At 35.6% G+C, this 18,816-nt stretch overlaps 1 protein-coding gene across 1 annotated transcript; it reads left to right on the plus strand.

The window, feature by feature from the left end:
* The first annotated feature begins 16,481 nt into the window (after positions 1 to 16,481).
* On the plus strand, positions 16,482 to 18,615 carry LOC131600387 (rust resistance kinase Lr10-like). Its single transcript, XM_058872553.1, has 2 exons — positions 16,482 to 17,219; positions 17,319 to 18,615. The coding sequence occupies exons 1-2, from the start codon at positions 16,610 to 16,612 to the stop codon at positions 18,434 to 18,436; spliced, it is 1,728 nt and encodes a 575-aa protein (XP_058728536.1). The 5' UTR covers positions 16,482 to 16,609; the 3' UTR covers positions 18,437 to 18,615.
* Positions 18,616 to 18,816: the final 201 nt, after the last annotated feature.

The following is an 18,816-nucleotide window of genomic DNA, read 5'->3' on the forward strand; positions in this document are numbered from 1 at the left end:
AACGAAAAAATGGCACGACAAGCGTATATCTAGGAAAAATTTTAGCATAGGCGATAAAGTGCTCTTATTTAATTCTAGGCTAAAATTATTTTCTGGTAAGTTACGATCTAGATGGTCTGGCCCTTTCGAAGTAACTAACATATTTCCGAGTGGAGCGATAGAAATCAAAGGCGAAACCGTCAAACCTTTTGTCGTAAATGGGCAACGTCTTAAGTATTACCATCATCTCGAATACGATGAAAACATCGAAGTTTTTAAACTTGACGAACTGCCCGTTTTTTCGAAAAAATAGTTTTCTATTTTTAAATCGTCGAGCTTACGACATTAAACAAAGCGCTTGGTGGGAGACAACCCACATTTATTTATTCTTCTATTTTATTTTATTAGAACTTTAATTTTTCTATATTTTTTATTTTATTTTTATTTTTCATTTTTAAAACTTTATTCTATTTTTAATCTTAATTTTAATCATTTTTGATTTTTCATACATCTTATAATAATTATTATAATTATAACTACTATCTTGATTTGAGAAAATATTTCCGTTATAATTATATCTATTATTATAACTTGTTACCTAAGCTTAATTTTAATTTTTTTTTTTTATTTTAAATTAACACTAGCCTAGTTCTAACTTAATCTCAATATTTTCAACTTCTAGGTTTTTCATTTAATTACTAACTACGATGCAAGAAGTTGACAATATGGAAGTTGTGTTCCGTGGTAGAGGACAAGAAGCAAGATTTAACAAGCTGGCTGAAAGACACATGGAATTGACTTGCTATCCTCACCAACCAACTATGGTGAAGCTTGGTATCGAAGAAAGCATCCTACACCTGCTTAACCAAATCGGTTGGACTGGTTCTCACTTGTTCCGCAAGTTTAGCACTTATCGGAAGCTCACTCTGGAATTCCTGAGCTCCCTGACCTATCTTCCAAACTGTGGACAAGGGCTGAAAAAAGGAGTTATTCTCTTTAGACTCTTTGGTATGGAGTTTAATTTCTGCATCCGAGATTTTGCTGAAATGTTAGAACTACCTCATGGACCTGATGCATACGCCCAAGTAGCTGAAGAAAATCTTCCATACTGGGAGTTGGAAAAATACTGGGGCAAGATCACTGGAAACGACAACCCTGAAGAGAATGAATTTCAATCTGAGAATATCCACAATCCTGCTTTCCGCTACTTTCACAAGATCCTTGCTCACTATATTTTTGGCAAACCAGATAATGTCACTGAAGTAACTAGAGAAGAGTTGTTCATCATGTTTTGTACATCTCAGAATCGTCCGGTCAATGCCATCGCATTCATGCTAACAAACTTCGAGCGCATCACGCAAGACGAAGTTTCACCCATTAGGATTGGCGGATTTGTCACTATGATCGCTAATGCCATAGGAATGAGAGTGCCTTTGCTTAGATTGACACCTTTTGGTACCCATACCTCTATGGACATCAATTTCTGCTTTAATCGAGGTATCATCGGTAATCTTGGACCTGATCGTTTTGAATTGCTCATTGATAACAAAGTTTGGTATCAGTTCACCTTACCGAATCCTAGGACAAGTGTGCACAACCCTACCAACTGGCTTTACTATGGTCAGATTCCTGAGAGAGAGCCATCACCTGAGACTCCTCAAGCTTATGAACATTTTGATGAGGAAATGCCTGCATCTGAATCTGAACCTGAAACACCTCCTGGTTATTATGAACCTCTTCCTGTTGATGAACCCATTCCTGATTATGAACCTCTTCCTATTGACGAGCCTGTATCTGAGTATGAGCCTGAAACTCGTTCTGAAGATTCCGTTGAAGATCACACTGTTGATATGACTGATGTCGAGGTCGAGCAACAACAACCCGCTACATCCACCGCATCGGTGAATCAAAGAATGCCTAATCTGAATACGCACGAACAAGCAATCAATGCGCTACAACAAGATGTACAACATGTGCGCAACGAGCTTCACACTTTGCAAATGCATTTCTTCGATTTCATCGACACCGTCAATGCTCAGTTCGACGAAGTTTTCAAACACATTCAGTCTAATCAGAACAACAATAGACGTGGCTAGATGTTACCGTATTAGATTATTAGATTTTTATTTCTAGTTTTAGTAATTTCTATTTCTAGTTTAGATTTTCATTTTTTCTGCACTTTTCCATTCTGCTATTGTTAACACTCAGTACTGATTTAATTTTAAAATGCAATATTTTATTCACTACTGCTGTTGTGTTATATCACACTGCTATTAACTGCTATATATATTTGCCTGGCTATCACTTTTTGCTGTTAATGGTATTGAAATTCGACACTGTTCTGAACTGATGGACACCTTTTTGCTATTAATGGTATCAGTCAGCACTGTCTGGTCACCTGCATGCGTGACCCACTTGCATGTCACAGGAGACGCCCGTCTCCACCTCTGTGGGACCAGACCTCAGCATGCAAGGACAGGAGACGCACGTCTCCATGCTCTGCCTCAGCAGACTGACTGCCTGAGACGCACGTCTCCCAAGGCTAGCAGTCTGCATTTGACCACGCAGACCATTCCTCTCTCCCTCTTGAATTTTGAATTTGAATTTCAAAATTCATTCTCCTCATTCTTCCCCTATTTATTCCATTTAAACTCCATTAACCTCATTCATCCTCCATCATTCACCTCTTAAACTCCATTCATTTCCCATTTCTCTATTCTATTCAAAATTCAAACACCACCATTAATCCATATTTAATTCTCCATTTACCACACCATTTTCAAACCTCACTATAAAACCACACCACCACCACTCTTATTCTTCACAACCTTCATACCATTTCTTTTCTACCATTCTAATACCATCTTTATTTTTCATCTTCAAACTCATCATGCCTCCACGTTCAATCATCCGTAGTGTGCGTCCTGAGAGACCACCCCCTAACCTTAACAATATTATATTCCGCGAAGACGACAATGATGCTCAAAGAACCAAATACCTCGCTTTCTACGAACGTTCGGTTGTTCCCATAAAATTTGTGAACACCGAATGTCTAGAAACTCTAGGCCTCATTGATGGTGTTACCCGTTTACTCACTAAATCTAGCCTACACCATCTCTGTACCGAACTCGTACCCACTTATGAGCCGCTCGTCTTAGAATTCTTGAGTTCTTTCAGTTACGACACTCCTTCTGATCAACCACTCTCAACCGGTAGCATCCAATTTAGGATGTTCAACCGTGAATATACACTGGATCAAGAAGTTGTGGCTACGTACTTGAATTTCAATACATCACCGAATGCTCTCCGCAATATCTTTCAAGAACTCAATGGTCGTTCATGGGAACAACATGCCTTCGACCTATGGTTTCACCTCACTGGCGAAGTTCAAACTGGTTGGAGGGCCCTACATGCTTCTCACATTCAAAACCCCGCTATACGTTATTTTCAACGTGTTTTGGGGCATACTATTTTTGCGCGATCCAACAACCACAAGGTAAATCAACATGAACTATTCTTCCTTTACTGTGCGCTAAACAACATCCGTTTTAATGCCGCACCGTTTATGCTCCAACACATCCAAGGCTGTGTCAACGCCCCCGCTACAAATCCCTTTTTGTTTGGCGGAATTATTACTTCCTTGGCCTGTGCTTTAGGTCTTGGTGACGAGCTCCTTTCACTCTCTCATCTCATGATGCCTGCTCAATCACTTGACCTCACCTATTGCCGTGACTCCCACTTGGTTTCGCCACGCCATGATGGCCGATACACCTTGGTCGTCAACAAAGTTCTGATTCCTTATGTCATCCTTCCATGTCCTGAAAGAATCAACATCCGTTATGTTCAGCGTTGGAGGCTTATTGAAGACAATCCTCAAGATAACCAACCTGATCATCCTAATGAACCTATGGATGCAAATGAAGAAGAGCTCAACCAAAGACAAGCTGATGTCAACCAACCTCCTCCAAACAACCCTCCGCCTATCACTCTTGAAGCCATGTATGCTGCTATTCAACGCCAAGATCGACTCGTTCAAGCTATGCAGACAAACCAAACTGAAACAATTAGGCTCATCCGAGAGATGCAACAGGAGCACCGTGACTATGCTATTAGGAACGAAAGTCAATACGCTGAAATTGCCACATATTTGCATGATCTTGACATTCGTGTTAATGACTCTCCTGATAGACGTCGCCGTGTTCGTACAAGAGGCGCGAGCAGTTCTCGAAACCGCAACAATGAGGAGTAGTTCTTATGCACTGAGGACATTGCATCATCTAAGTCTGGGGGAGTCGTATTATTTATATTTCCTTTAGTTTTATTTCCCTTCAGTTTATTTCCCTTCCTTGTAATGTTTTTCTAATTCAATAAAGAATATTTATGGAATTTAAGTCTTATATGTATAATTCCGTAGTTATTTCAATTTCTTCCATTTTCTTGAGCCATAACAAAAATTTTTGCTCCTAAACGATAAAACGCAAACCCCACACGTTCAAGAAATACGAAGCTACTCAATCACTCAACGAACCGAAACTGAATTAGTCAATATCCTTATTATCGCAACACTCTAAAACCCCCGAGTATACATAACCGATTTGAATACCCGTTATACCAAAACCATCGACTTTAAGTTTTGAAATAACCCTTAGTAGTTTATTCTAGCAGTCGGCACCGTCTTAGATACAAACTACGCAGAGAGTCGATGAATATAAGTGTATGATCCTCATAATAATTATGTGTTCAGCTATAAGAAGAAATGTGCCTACTAAGTAAGGTGATCCTCACAAGATCATTTAACCTAACGGTCGCAAATCTCATATACAAAGAATCTAAAAACTCACTGTCGATTGGTTCAGAAGTCATCTGGTAATGAACTTGGTAGGAAGGACTATTGTCCGATTCCCCACAATCTATAAGTGAATGCTAAGGAGTATACCACATATTGTGCCAGAACTCCATGAGAAGGATCATAGTCACTAACCGACTACTCTGCTATGTGCGTGTCAAGATAATGGGCTTAATGTGATTGCGCGCGAATGAAAAGGGTGAAACATGATGACAAGTCAAATAGGTCGAGCTATAATGGCATGATTCGGATTGGTATGCATACTGGGAGTTGTTTAGTGTTGTTACTATAGGTTTATTGCTAAGATTCGTTATTTCCGAATAAGAACACTATGTAGCTAAGTATGACTGAACGACGTGGTGGAAGTGTGTTTCATTTATCTTTATCTTCTTATTTTGCTTGAGGACAAGCAAAGGTTCAAGTCTGGGGGAATTTGATAACACGATTTTATATCGTATATTTAGCCTAAAATCCATAGATATTTATAGCATTTTCCGTTTATTATGTTAATTTATTATGATATTACGCGTGTATTTGCTTTATTTCAGGTTTTACACTTCAATTACGACTATTTGCGAAAAGGAAAGAAAATTGAGCTTAAATGACCAATATTTATGCCTAAAAGATGAAAAGGGAGTGCTGAAGTGAAAGAAGGGTGCAATTAGGACCCAAAAGGCCCAAAAGAGATATTCAGCCCACCATGAATCAAAAGGCGCGTGGCCCAGACCTGCAAGCAAGTGGAGACGCACGTCTCCACGTTCTCTTCAGCCACGTCACCAAGAGGAGACGCCCGTCTCCAACTGCCCAAGATTTTCTCCACTTGAGACGCACGTCTCAAGTCTTCCTGAAGAAACGGAGACCCACGTCTCCACGCCCAGTCTGCAGAAAGTTCCTCCATTCACGGATTCCAACTGCAAACCTCCTCCTATAAATAGGACCTGCTATCCCACTTCCAAAGGGTCCGATTTCCTGCCAACGAAGTGCTGCCGAAATTGTACCGCGAACTGCTTTTCCTTATTCTGCTTTCATTTAACCGTCTATTTTCTCACAACGATTTCTACACTGGAAATTGTTGTGAACTTTTCATAGATCTAGCCTTACGTTAGGTTTATCGCTTTATTTTCCTTGTTTTTATTTTCTGCCATTTAAATTCCGAAGAACGATCCAGCCAACCTGTGGTGGAAGTTCGAGTACTTCAAGATTCAATTCAATCCAGATTTATTTTAATTCAGGTTTTTTATTTACCGCCTTATTTATATTATTTATTTGCATGATATATTATATGCCATTTAATATGCTTATTATTATGAACCGAACCGATTTATGCATGTTTAATCGTATTAATATGTCTGGCTAAAATACTAAAGGTGTCGGTATGTAAAGTAAGTTAACCGTAGGGATCCGAAGTAAATTGGCTTAAATTATGTTTTATTAATTATCACTTATTTTTGGTTTATATGTCTAGTTTGATTAGTAAGTCTTAAACCCAATAGAGCGAAAGTTTGAGGGATTAGGACGGTCAAAGGTTAAAATCAATAGAGCGAAAGTTTGAGATCTTTAACTGGATAGTAGACATAGGACATTAGTTTTAAGGATGGCGAAAGCGTATTAAAACTAATTGGAACTTATTTATTTTCAAAAATTGTTTTTACACTCGAGCGGGATGGCGAAAGCGTACGTTAGGGATATTAGCATGTTCCGAGTCAACAGAGCGAAAGTTTGAGATTAGGAGATTTAAATAGATAACGACCTCGTAAAATAGGCATTTTATTAATTACATTGTTTCCAAAAAGCTCTTCTAAAATCTAATGGGATGGCGAAAGCGTACATTAGGATTAGGATAGTAGTCTGACTCAACAGAGCGAAAGTTTGAGACGAGGATTTTTAACCAATTGCAATTAGTAAAGATTTTTAATTTAATTATGCAAAAGCCAATGGACCTTCGGATTACCTTTAGTTAAACGAAATACATACTGATACCTGTCTTTTATTATTATTCTTTATTCTCTCACAATCACTTTCCCTTAGGAACAATCGAAATTTTAGTACTCCTAGCTTTACATAGTAACCTTAGATAACGGTAGATCGATTCATAGTCCCTGTGGATTCGATATCTTTTAAAACTACACGACACGACTGTGCACTTGCAGTTATCAGATTTATAGACACGTAAAGTCGCGATCAGCCACGAGGGGGGTTGGTTTTTGCACCCAAGAGCTAGGGTTTTAAGGAGTGAAAAATCCAAGGATTGGTGAACTTTTCGTATCCACGATTCCAAGCACTCTCAAAGTTAAGCAAGCATTCCATTACACTCAGAAGATATTATAGAGTAAGTCCATATAACTGATAGTAGGTGGTAGCACTTGAGATTCAGGTTTCATAACTTCCATATTCATGTATCTTTTGAATAATTCGTATCTCATAAACCATTGCAATTTCATGTAATTTATTGATTTGTTTGAGTTTGTAGAAGGTTTTAGAGGAGAATAGAACCATCGTTCGCAAGCTTTGGTACCTAAAACGAAGGGCACCATTATTAGGGAAAAGAGTATGTTCAGTTTCGTTTTCATAGATGCAGGAGGATTCAGGCAAATATAATGGCATATTCAAACTCAGAGCATGCTCTTACATAGATCTGGGCCCTTAGTGTTACTTATCTGGACCGATTTCGCGAATTACGTATGTGTAATTTTTTCCTTCGAAAACGTTTTAATTCCGCAGGTAAATGCATAAGGGAAGACGAATGAAAATCCACAGGTGCGGAGGTTAGTGGTGATGAACAGTAAGGGAAACTTGGTGGATTGCACGTTTGGGTACACAAGGTTTAAAGATCAAGAGCTTAAGTATTGATGTGGTTGTTCAAGTGCATTTGTATATATTGAATAACTCAGATGAAGTTCAACCTTACTTATCTGCTCATAAAAGCATCATAAAGAAGAAGTACCCCGAGATGAATGAAAGAGGGTTGTTAAAAGAGCACAATAAGAGTTTCTCTGAGTGGTTTAAAGAAAAAATTGCTGGTGATGATAGTGCTTCAAAAACAATCAAGTGGTTGTCCTATGAGCCTAAATGTAACATAATAACTTGGAGTGGATATGATATTAATAAAACTTCCTTTTATACAAAGTCAAAGGATGACCGTAGTACCACGCAAAATAGTGGGGTTATGATTGTGGCCGAGTCCATGCACTTCTCTAGTGCTAAAGATAAAAACCCGGTTATGGCATCTACACCCTACTTTGGGGTGATTGAAGAGATTTGGGAAGTTAATTATGTTGTGTTTAAAGTTCCTGTATTTAAACACAAATGGGTTGATATCAATAGTGGTGTAAGAATTGATGAATTTGGAGTTACACTAGTTGATCTTAGCAAGTTAGCTTATGCGGACGAACCTTTCATCATGGCATCTCAAGCAAAACAAGTTTTTTATGTCACAGATCCTTCTAATAAAAGGTGGTCAGTTGTTCTACAAGGAAAGGTGCATGATAGTGATGAAAATCAAGATGCGAATCTTGATATTTCAGAAACTCCTCCTTTCTCAACAAATGTCCCTACCTTCATTGAAGAAAATGTAGAGGATGATGTGCATGCTATTCGCATAGATCATGAAGAAGGAATATGGGAGAACTAGTAAGGTGTTTTTATAAGTTATTTTATGCCTAATTTTATGTGTAATCGTTTTTACCTGTTGCTTAATTTTATGTCGATTTTTTTTATCTTGTGTTTAATTTGATTTCTAATCATTTTTATTTTGTTTAAACAGATACATGGATGATTCAACCGACAAGTCCTCTTCATCTGGTAATCCTAATTAAAAAAGTGTTAGAGGTCCAACTTTGATGAAAAAAATTGACAAAGTTCATCAAACGGGTGAAAAGATAAAGGTCGAGTTTGATCAAAGAACCTATGAATGTACTGGTGTTGGTAAAAATGCTGCAAATTTTAAGAGTTATATAGCATCTCTTGCTCGGCAGAGATGTTGTATTTTGAAAGATGAGTGGAAAGACATAGATAATGGGATAAAAGACGCTATATGGGTTGATGTTCAGGTATTTTAAATTCAACACTTTATTATATTTTATAATCACATATATACTAACAACATATGCCATATATTGCATGTGGAGGCTCATTTCGCTATTCCAGATTGGTGTGTTAAAGACAAGGATGGTAAAATGAAGGATCTGTTGAAGAAGGAATGGATTAAATATGCGGGAGAGAGATGGAGAGGTTTTAAGACACAACTCACAGACGAATATGTTAATAATCCCAAAGAAGATCTCGCTCCTGCACATGTCAGGTATCCTTATATTAAAAAAGAAGTATGGGAAGAGTTTATGAAGTCTCGAGATACCCCCAAATTTAAGATTAGTAGGAGTTATATTTGTTTTTTTTTTTAAACATTTTTATTATGTTTAGTGATAACTTTATGATTTTATAATTAATAGGAAAAAAGTCGAAAGGGTAGGGAAAATGTGGCTAAGAATGTATACCCACATGTATTATCTCGTGGAGGGTATCGCATGCTTGAGGAGACAATTAAAAATGAAAATAAATCATCGAGAGATGATTCTACATTAGATGATAATGGTAGTCCATCTCCACCGTCACGCCATGAGTTATGGAAGAGAGCACGACAAAAAAAGGGGGAGAATACACATCAATGTGTACACAATCTGTTGTAGAGAAAATTGTAAGTAAAACTTGAAAATTATTTCAAGTATCATTATATTTGTGATTAGTAAAAACTATTGAAATTAGTTGTGGTTTTTGAATTTTGTAGAACTCTCTAGTTGAAGAAGCTGAAAAAGGTGTCTTTGTTCCACATGGACGTATCGATATCTTAACAGCGGCCATTGGAACATCTGAGAAAGGCGATCGTGTTCGTGGTGTTGGAAAGCACCATAAAAAAAGCACTTACTTTGGAAGGTCTTCTTCACGTCAAGGACAACATATAGATGCAACTCAACAAATTGAACAACTTAGAGCTGATTTTGATCAAAAGTTGGCTGAAGAGCGTATTGCAATGCAACAATCTTTAATGGAGACACTTAAGTCTATGGGTTTATCGCAAAGCACATATGATTATAAATGCATTGAAAAAAATGGAAGTTGTCGAAGGAATCGGAAAAGGAAGTTGTTCAGCTGCAAAAGGAAGCACAAAAGGTGTGGAAGTTGACGATGTTCAGAGATTGCTACTCATGGTTGTGAAAATGGCTGACAGACACTTGGAAATCGAATTAAGTCATTGTAAATCTGCCATTAATTTTTATATATCAGCTAAGTGTATCAAAGAGTTGTTGGTGGGTTTTCATTGGCTTGACGTGTCTATTCTGCAAGTTTGGTGCACGTAAGTACATTTTCTTTTTTTATTACTTTCAATATTTATTAATAGGATATATATCTCATCACTACGAATCTAATGTTTATTTTAAAATTATTTAGGTATATTCATCGATTATGTATTGATAATTCATTATCAGAAGTGTATGGATTTATGGACCCTGCTATGTGTATACATTATGATGATGTGCCGAGTTCTGCAACAAAGGTTAGAAATTACATACAAGATAAGTTAATGAAGGAAGATAGATTTTTCCACCTCCTACCACTTATTCATGGGTAAGTTTTTGTGAAATTTCGTTTCCTATTTTTTAATTTTGATATATAATATAGATATTTTATGTGACTTTTGTATTTCCATACACATGTACAAAAAACATTGGCAATTAATAGTCATGTGTCCAAGAGACAATATTGTGGTCGTCTTTTGTTCACTTCATATGGGTATTGATAAAGCCACGAAGAAAATTGTTTCGACGTAAGTTTATCTTTCAAAGAAACTTTATCTTTTATATTGATATTGATAAGTAATTTCATATTTTATATGGCTTTAAATGGTTTTTTTTTAATTAGTGCTTTTGAGGTTCATCAATTTGCAAGTTATGGCAATAGAAAAAAGGCTACATGGCATAGGCCCAATGTAAGTGTGATGTAAATTATAATTCTATATTTAATTTTATGATAATTATTCAATAATTATGTTTTTCATTTGTAGACAAGGAAACAACATAACTCTAATGATTGGGTATACTATGTGATGAAAAATATGTTGGACATTGTCTCTGCAAATATAATTGGATCTTGGATGCAGGTAATAAAATAAATTTAATTTGTTATTTACTTTGCGTATTGCAACTTAATGAGAATTTTCAAAGAATAACTATATTTTTGCATTTACGTATTGTAGGTATTTGATGATCCTACAGAATTAACAGAAGAAGATTTGTATGATTTGCGACTCCGTTGGGCAAAATGTTTCTTTGAGTTATATAAAGAATAACTTTATGTTTAGTGTTGTTATTTTGTAGTAGAAAAATGTGTGTAAACCTTTCTTATCATTTTGTACACTTGTGTATCCTAAATTAATACTTTTGTATATTTTGACGAATATATATGCATCTTAGCTATTTGGTGCAGTTAAATGTGGTATGTGTGTTGTGGGAAAAATGTGCAAAGTAGCGACCTTATATTGGTCTGTGTGATATTTGTATATTATATTGAAAATTAGGTACAAAAAATTACAGGTTAAAATAGGGAAAATTGGAATAACAGTCAATTTATGTTAAAAACCAGAAAAGATATTACATCGGGCCGTATTAAAAACCGATGTAAAATGTAGTCTATTACATCGGGTAAAATGCATACCCAGATGTAAAATATGGCGCAAAAAAAGGCATGATTTGTCACATCGGGCCTTTCTAACAACCGATGTAAAAGGTCGTCTATTACATCGGGCAAAATGAATATCCGATGTAAAATATTGCGCATATTTTTTTTATAAAAAAATGGCATTATCTTTCACATCAGACATCTGAATTCAACCGATGTGGTATGCTACTTTTTACATCGGACCTTGACCCGATGTAAAATGTCTCAGACTTATTACATTGCCTAGCTTTACATCGGGTCCAGACCCGATGTAAAAAGTAGTTTTTGCCCGATGTAAAAAGTAGTTTCTGCACTAGTGTTAAGAGTTTTCTATTTAGGGGTAGTGGTCACTAAGAATAAGTTTATGATGTGTTAGGATTTTCTTTAGAGATAAACATTTGTTATTAACTAGGCGACGAATACTTTCATTTACAAATTAAAAAGTATCACTTTTTGTAACATCCCGATTTTTATTAATATTTTTATTAATTATATTAGTAATTATACTATTTGGTGTTTTTAATAATTACTTATTTATTTAGTTATTATGTGATATATAATTATTTAAGTATTTAATTATGTGAGTGTTTGTGTTGTTTGACTTAATTGAGTTATTAGAGAGATATAACTAAATGGCCCTAATTGATAGAAACATAATGGATGGATTGATGGATTAAGCCCAATTGACATAAAAGAGATAGTAAGAGTAGAAAGTTAGGGTTTTAGAATTTGAATCTCATAACTCATTTTGGGGGAGAAAGAAGGGATGAGCACTTGAGAAAAGAAGAAAAATTATGTAGGAAGCCTCAACTTTCGCAACAAGTTTCAGCATAGAGTCACCTTGGCAAAATTGGCGTATCTCTCAATCCAACCATTGGATCATTGCGGTACTTGGTCACAACGTTCCTGACTGATAGAGGTAAGTTCTGACCGGAGCGATTTTGATTTTGAGGGTTTTAAGTTTGTCTGATAAGCTTATTCCCGAACTGGTTTTTAGGTGTGTCTCCAAATGATGTTAGAAAGGATTTCTTTTAGAGAAAAGCTTAGGGCTATGGTGAAAGAGTCCATATTTACCAAGGTAAGGGTGAGGTTCTTTCATGATAAAGGGGTGTATGATAGTGAGTTATGGTGGGTAGATTTTATACTTGATATCCATGTTCTTCTATGTTGCAATTTTGGGTATTTGGTGGTTTGTTGGAATGTGATGATATAAATGTGATAAGCTGTGTGCAATTGTTGATCTTCATGTATTAGATTGTTGTGTTTGTTGTGGATAAACCATTGATAGTTAAATAATGAGTTTTGTTGTAGAATTAGAAAAGGAATGGAAATAGAAGTGAATTGAATTAATATAATATGATTATTAATTGGTTGATTTAATTAATAGTTGAATTAATTTCAATAAGTCTATTTGATTGGAAAATACTTAGACTTGGATAAATTATTCGATTTATTGGTAAATTACGGTATCTTGAGAACTTGACCGTAATTGTGTTTTGGTTGAATATTTATGTTGAGAATAATATATCGCTATGGCAAGGATGTCGTTTTGATAATTAACATGATATCTAATTTAGTTAAAGAATAATTGGAATTTGAATTGGTTTACTTGATATCTTAACATATTGTGATTATTTTGTGAATTGACCGAAAATGGTAGTTTAGGTTTGGATGCTTTTGTTGCGATTAATATTGTGATTGCCAATATGATTATTATTGTGCATTGTTATGTGAATAGCCTTATGGTGTGAATTTTAACAAATTTTTATATTGTGTATATATTGCTATGAATTGATAAGTTGTGTTGTGAGCCTTTGGTTAAAGTTGAACTGTGTGATGTTGATATGTGACCGTTGTTGTATTGTTGTTAAGTTGTGTTTTGAGCCTATGGATAAAGTTGAACGGTGTGATGTTGGTATGTGACCGTTATTGCTGTTGTTGTTGTTATGTCGTTGCTTCATTGTCGAGTCGGGGTTGTTGTATGTTGCCTCATAGCATAACATAAAGTTGAACGATGTGATGTTGATATGTGTTCGTGTTGAAGGCTTTGCCTTATTCCTTGGAATTACTGGCAATTGATAGCGTTGGGAGTTTAACTCCAATGGTACCACATGCATATGCATAGTTTGAGTCGCATATTGAGTCGCATTTTGAATTGTTGTGTTTATGAAGTGAATGCTATGATATGTGAATGCATAGTTTGTGAAGTTGAATTTATTTGATGTGAATTGTTGATGTGTGTAAATGTGATATATGTAAATGAAACATATATGATGAGAATGAAAATATATATGTATTAATGATATATGTATATATGTGTTTGAATAACATACTTGTAAACTTGAATACATTGTAATAGTTGATAGTTAGCATTATTGTTGTGATGCAAATTGCTTATATTGAGAGGTGGTGAATTGTGTATGATCTTACCTTTGCTATATGTATTATCACACTTTCCTTTATAATGTTTGATATCTCACCCCTTCTGCTGATGTTTCCCCTACCATGGGAAATGGACAGGTACTCAAGTATAGTCGTAGAAGTTTGTAGCTTCATCATGTCCGATTGTGTCGCTTTGATACGTAGCACTTGGGGTTGTCTATATTGTTGTTTCTATGTTGTTCATGTTTTAGTTGTTGAGTTCCAAATTAGATAATGAGAAGTACTATGATGTTTGAAGTTGTTTCCGATTAAACAAGATGATTTGTTTATAAAGCTGAATGTTATGATTCTGATGCATATTAAATAGAAGTTGGTTTGTCTAAGAGCTGTTATAAGTTGTTGTGTGCTTCTCTGAGATTAAAGTGCTATGTATCTGTTTATGAGTTGTTTATATGAAGTAAATGTGATATCCCAAATGCTTGTTGATAGTTTTTAAAATACTCTGATTTCTCGCATGATACTTTCGGATAGAATTTGGGTGTTAACCTTCATTGGATGTTAGCCTTCATTTGCCTCCAGTCCGACCTTAATCCAAATCACAAATATCTAGATATGATCAAAATATTGCACAAATGTCAAGAAGTAAAATATTTTGAAATTTCGAAGCTTTCTCCTTGTTCTCAAATATTGGGGAAAACCATCTTTAAACCGTGGCATTCTCCTCTAAATACTACTAAAATCACTAAAATTAGTGTTAAAACTCAATGATGATGTATTGTCGTCACTTCCTTTTATTTTCGAGTCGCCATCCGCTGATAATGTCCCGATGTGGAAAATTTCCTTGCCCACTGGTAAAGTGGAAAAGAAACTCGCAAGATGGATGTTGTACTAAGATAACTGTTTCAGCCAAGATACCATTTTATCTTCCAAAGCGGCTTCTTTAAGATTTAGAAATTGAATAGTTTATCTTTATCATAACGCAATTCCCATGGAAGTATGGTCTTAACTTCCTAGCAATAATTACGACTACCAGCACCAATCTAGCTATTTTCTGATATCTCATCTCGGTGACCTTGAATACCTTATTTACAAAGTAAATCAAATTTTTGATTTAGTTTTTCTCTTGAATAAGCACATAACTCATGTCCTATATGTAACTAATAAGTATAGATACAAGGCATGCCTTTATCTGGTTGTGTTAAAATAGGAAATGTCGCTAGAAAAGTCTTCAATGTCGCGAATGCCTTTTCACATTCATTTTTCCACTCGAACTTCTCCTTCTTTTCTAGAGTGGCGAAGAAGTGAAACTCCCTGTCACTTGCATAAGAAATAAATGAGGATAGGGCGATCAAACGCCTTATTAGTTATTGAACTTCCTTGATGGTGGTGGGGCATCTCATGTCGATGATAGCTTGCCATTTATCAAGATTCGCCTTAATCTCTCTTTTAGTCAACATAAATCCCAAGAATTTCCCGTCTTGAGCCCCAAAGGAACATTTGATGGTGTTCAAGCGCATTTTGTATCTTCTACCTGACTCTAGCATATCTTTTAAGTCACTACAATGGCTTCCTTATTCATGGCTCTTTATGACCATGTCCTCGATTTAAACATCCATATTATGCCCTATTTGATACGGGAACACAATGTCCAAACGACGTAAAATGACATAGTATTTATAATGATTGGACATGAACGTCGTCTTGGCCGCGTCCAATGGATCCATACTTAGGTTATGGCTAAAGTTAGCGTACATGAAACTCATAGTTCTATACCTCGAGACTCATTGATCAACCTATTAATTTTTCAAAATGGGTGAAGATATTTAGGGAACAAAAAGTTCAGATCGATAAAATTTATTCATATTCACGACTTATTTGATAACTTTCATACTAGAACTACTTTTGTTAATCAGGTTGGATATTTAACTTCAACTATGAAGGTTGTTTCCTTTAACTTTCACATTTCCTTATTGATGGTCGCTCATTTCTCCTTGTCAACTTTGTGCTTCCTTTGCACCATTGGTTTCACTATAGAATCAATGACAAGGTGGTGGCACACCACTTGGCATCTATTCCTAACACGTCAATAGGTGTTCAAGAAAATAAATCCATGTTTTTCTTAGCATCTCGTTTATCATGCATGAGTAAGATGGGTTAAATTATAATTGAGCGACCCGAATTAACACCCGCCCAACTCTTTTCATGCCTTAGGCTCCTTCTTTCCGGGCCGTTCGCGACCCTTTATAGGCCCAACAAAATTATACAAGTCCTTTAGAGGAAGCTTAAGAATGATTCCATTCATAACGGATGCTGGAATGGAAAATGTACACCATTATCAAAGACTAACTAGAAGGACAAAACAGTGATTCTATTCGTCAAAGTCATGAATGAATGAATGTCCCGGAGAAAGATTTGTCTTCGCACTAGTTGTAAAGACAAAACTGTCACTCTCTGTGTCAAAGCCTTTGAGCCATCCTTCTTGACTTGAAATACATCAATTAATACAATTTTTAATGACAAAACTATATTTCTTTCCCCTTAAATGACGTTGTGACGTAGTTTTGTATAGTCTTGGACTTTGAATTATTCCCGCATTATTTTCTGCCTACATTTTTTCTCTCAGAAGTTTTGATATCTTATATTGCTATATAAAAAATTATGCAACATTTCTAAGTGTGATTTCCTTTTAACATGTCACTTATGACAATTCTCGCACTACTGTTGTTGTTGCTAATGCGACTTGGAATAAGCTTGGCTGATGCACCAAATCAATGTCCCTTCAAGCTCAACTGTACACATAACAGGAAGATTCTTGAATTTCCTACTCATCCAACCCCTTTGAAACTCATCATCACTGACATTAATTATAGATTCCGACAGGCATATCTATCTGATCCTGGAAACTGTCTATCACAACTCTTACTTGACCACAATTTTTCATCAGTTTTCCCTTTTAATATCTCTCATTTCCCCGAATTACCTGAACCTTACAACATTAGTTTCTTTAATTGTTCTTCAGTATTACAACTCAGACAAGACTATCTATATCTAATGAACCGTAGGCCACTAGATTTGAAATCTTGTCCAATTTATGTAGCTGATTCAAATTTCGATGGTATAGTTCAATCTGACTTAGTATACTGCACCAAAATGTTTGATCGTGTTTTTTTATATGATGCATATAGTATTGGATCCAACATGCTCTCATGGACATGGTCTGGAACAAATTTTGACATAGGATGCTTGAAATGTCAACATAAATCAAACAAGAAGTTAATATTCATTGTTTTAATCTCTATAGGTAAGAGTCAGTCAGTCAGTCAATCTTTGTTGGTGTCATTTAATTTCCTTTTATTATTAGCAGCGCGATTTTTAAGAATATTGAATGTTAAATTTGTAGGTGTAATAATCGGCTCCACTTTGCTAGTCCTTGTACTCGCTGCTATTGTTCGAATTCATCGCCATTTCAAGATGAAAGGCGAAGATCATACAAGAATCGAAAAGTTTTTGAAGGATTACAAGGCATTAAATCCAACAAGATTCTCCTATGCTGACATAAAGAGAATCACGGATAAGTTTAAGGAGAAATTAGGCGAAGGAGCTCATGGGGCTGTTTACAAAGGTAAATTATCAAACCAAATTTTGGTTGCGGTTAAGATGCTCAATAACGCCGAGGGAGATGGAAGCGAGTTCATAAATGAAGTCGGAACCATGGGAAAAATCCACCATCTCAATGTCGTTCGTTTGCTTGGCTTTTGTGCAGATGGATTTCATCGCGCTCTAGTATATGACTTTTTTCCAAATGGATCATTGCAGAAATTCATTTCTCCCCCTAACAACAAAGACAGTTTCCTTGGATGGAATAAGTTACAACAAATTGCTTTAGGTATAGCGAACGGGATTGAATATCTTCATCAGGGTTGTGATCAAAGAATTCTTCACTTTGACATTAATCCACATAATGTACTAATTGATGACAATTTCAACCCAAAAATTACAGACTTTGGTTTGGCTAAGATGTACTCGAAAAATCAAAGTGTTGTATCTATGACGGCCGCTAGAGGAACATTAGGATACATGGCACCTGAAGTTTTTTCTAGAAATTTCGGAAATGTATCTTATAAGTCTGATATATATAGCTATGGTATGTTGTTGTTAGAGATAGTTGGAGGAAGAAAGAATATAAAAACAACTACAAATGAAGACGATTTTCAAGTTCTATATCCCGATTGGATCCACGGTTTGCTTGAAGGCGGAGATATACAAATCCCTATAGATGAAGAAGGAGATTTTGGAATTGCGAAAAAATTGGCAATTGTTGGACTTTGGTGCATTCAGTGGCAACCTATGCACCGTCCGAGTATGAAAACTGTGATGCAAATGCTGCAAGGAGATGGAGACAAGTTGAAAGTTCCATCCAACCCTTTTGGACCTACAAGTTCAGCAGATATAACTACAAATAATGTTGCAGCAGGATATAGGAATTTGGATCTTGAAGTGATTGAAGAAATGTTTTGATTGTATGAATAAATTTATATTGTTAATTGGTTTTTCACTTTTTAGCAGAGTACTTAATTATGGTTTGTAAATTTATTTATATGAAATACTCATGTTAGAATACCAAACAGAAAAAATAGTCAGGACTGTAAAATGCTTATTCAGCTCATAGTTTGTTGACTAGGCCAAACAACATAGGTTGGAGAATGTCCCAAATCAGAAAAACTCTCTTCTTGTTTATGTTTATGGTGTTTTAACTTCACAGAAAAAGTATAAAAATATTAATAACAAGTCAAAAATAGAAAAGTATGGGTATATGAAATAGAAAGGGCACATTTTACCGACAAGTTTTTGGTCCAATTTTGACAACAAATTAGATTGTTAATGTAGCTTAAATTTGT

The sequence above is a fragment of the Vicia villosa genome, linkage group LG4 (genome assembly GCF_029867415.1).
Source record: "Vicia villosa cultivar HV-30 ecotype Madison, WI linkage group LG4, Vvil1.0, whole genome shotgun sequence".
Classification (NCBI taxonomy): domain Eukaryota; kingdom Viridiplantae; phylum Streptophyta; class Magnoliopsida; order Fabales; family Fabaceae; genus Vicia; species Vicia villosa.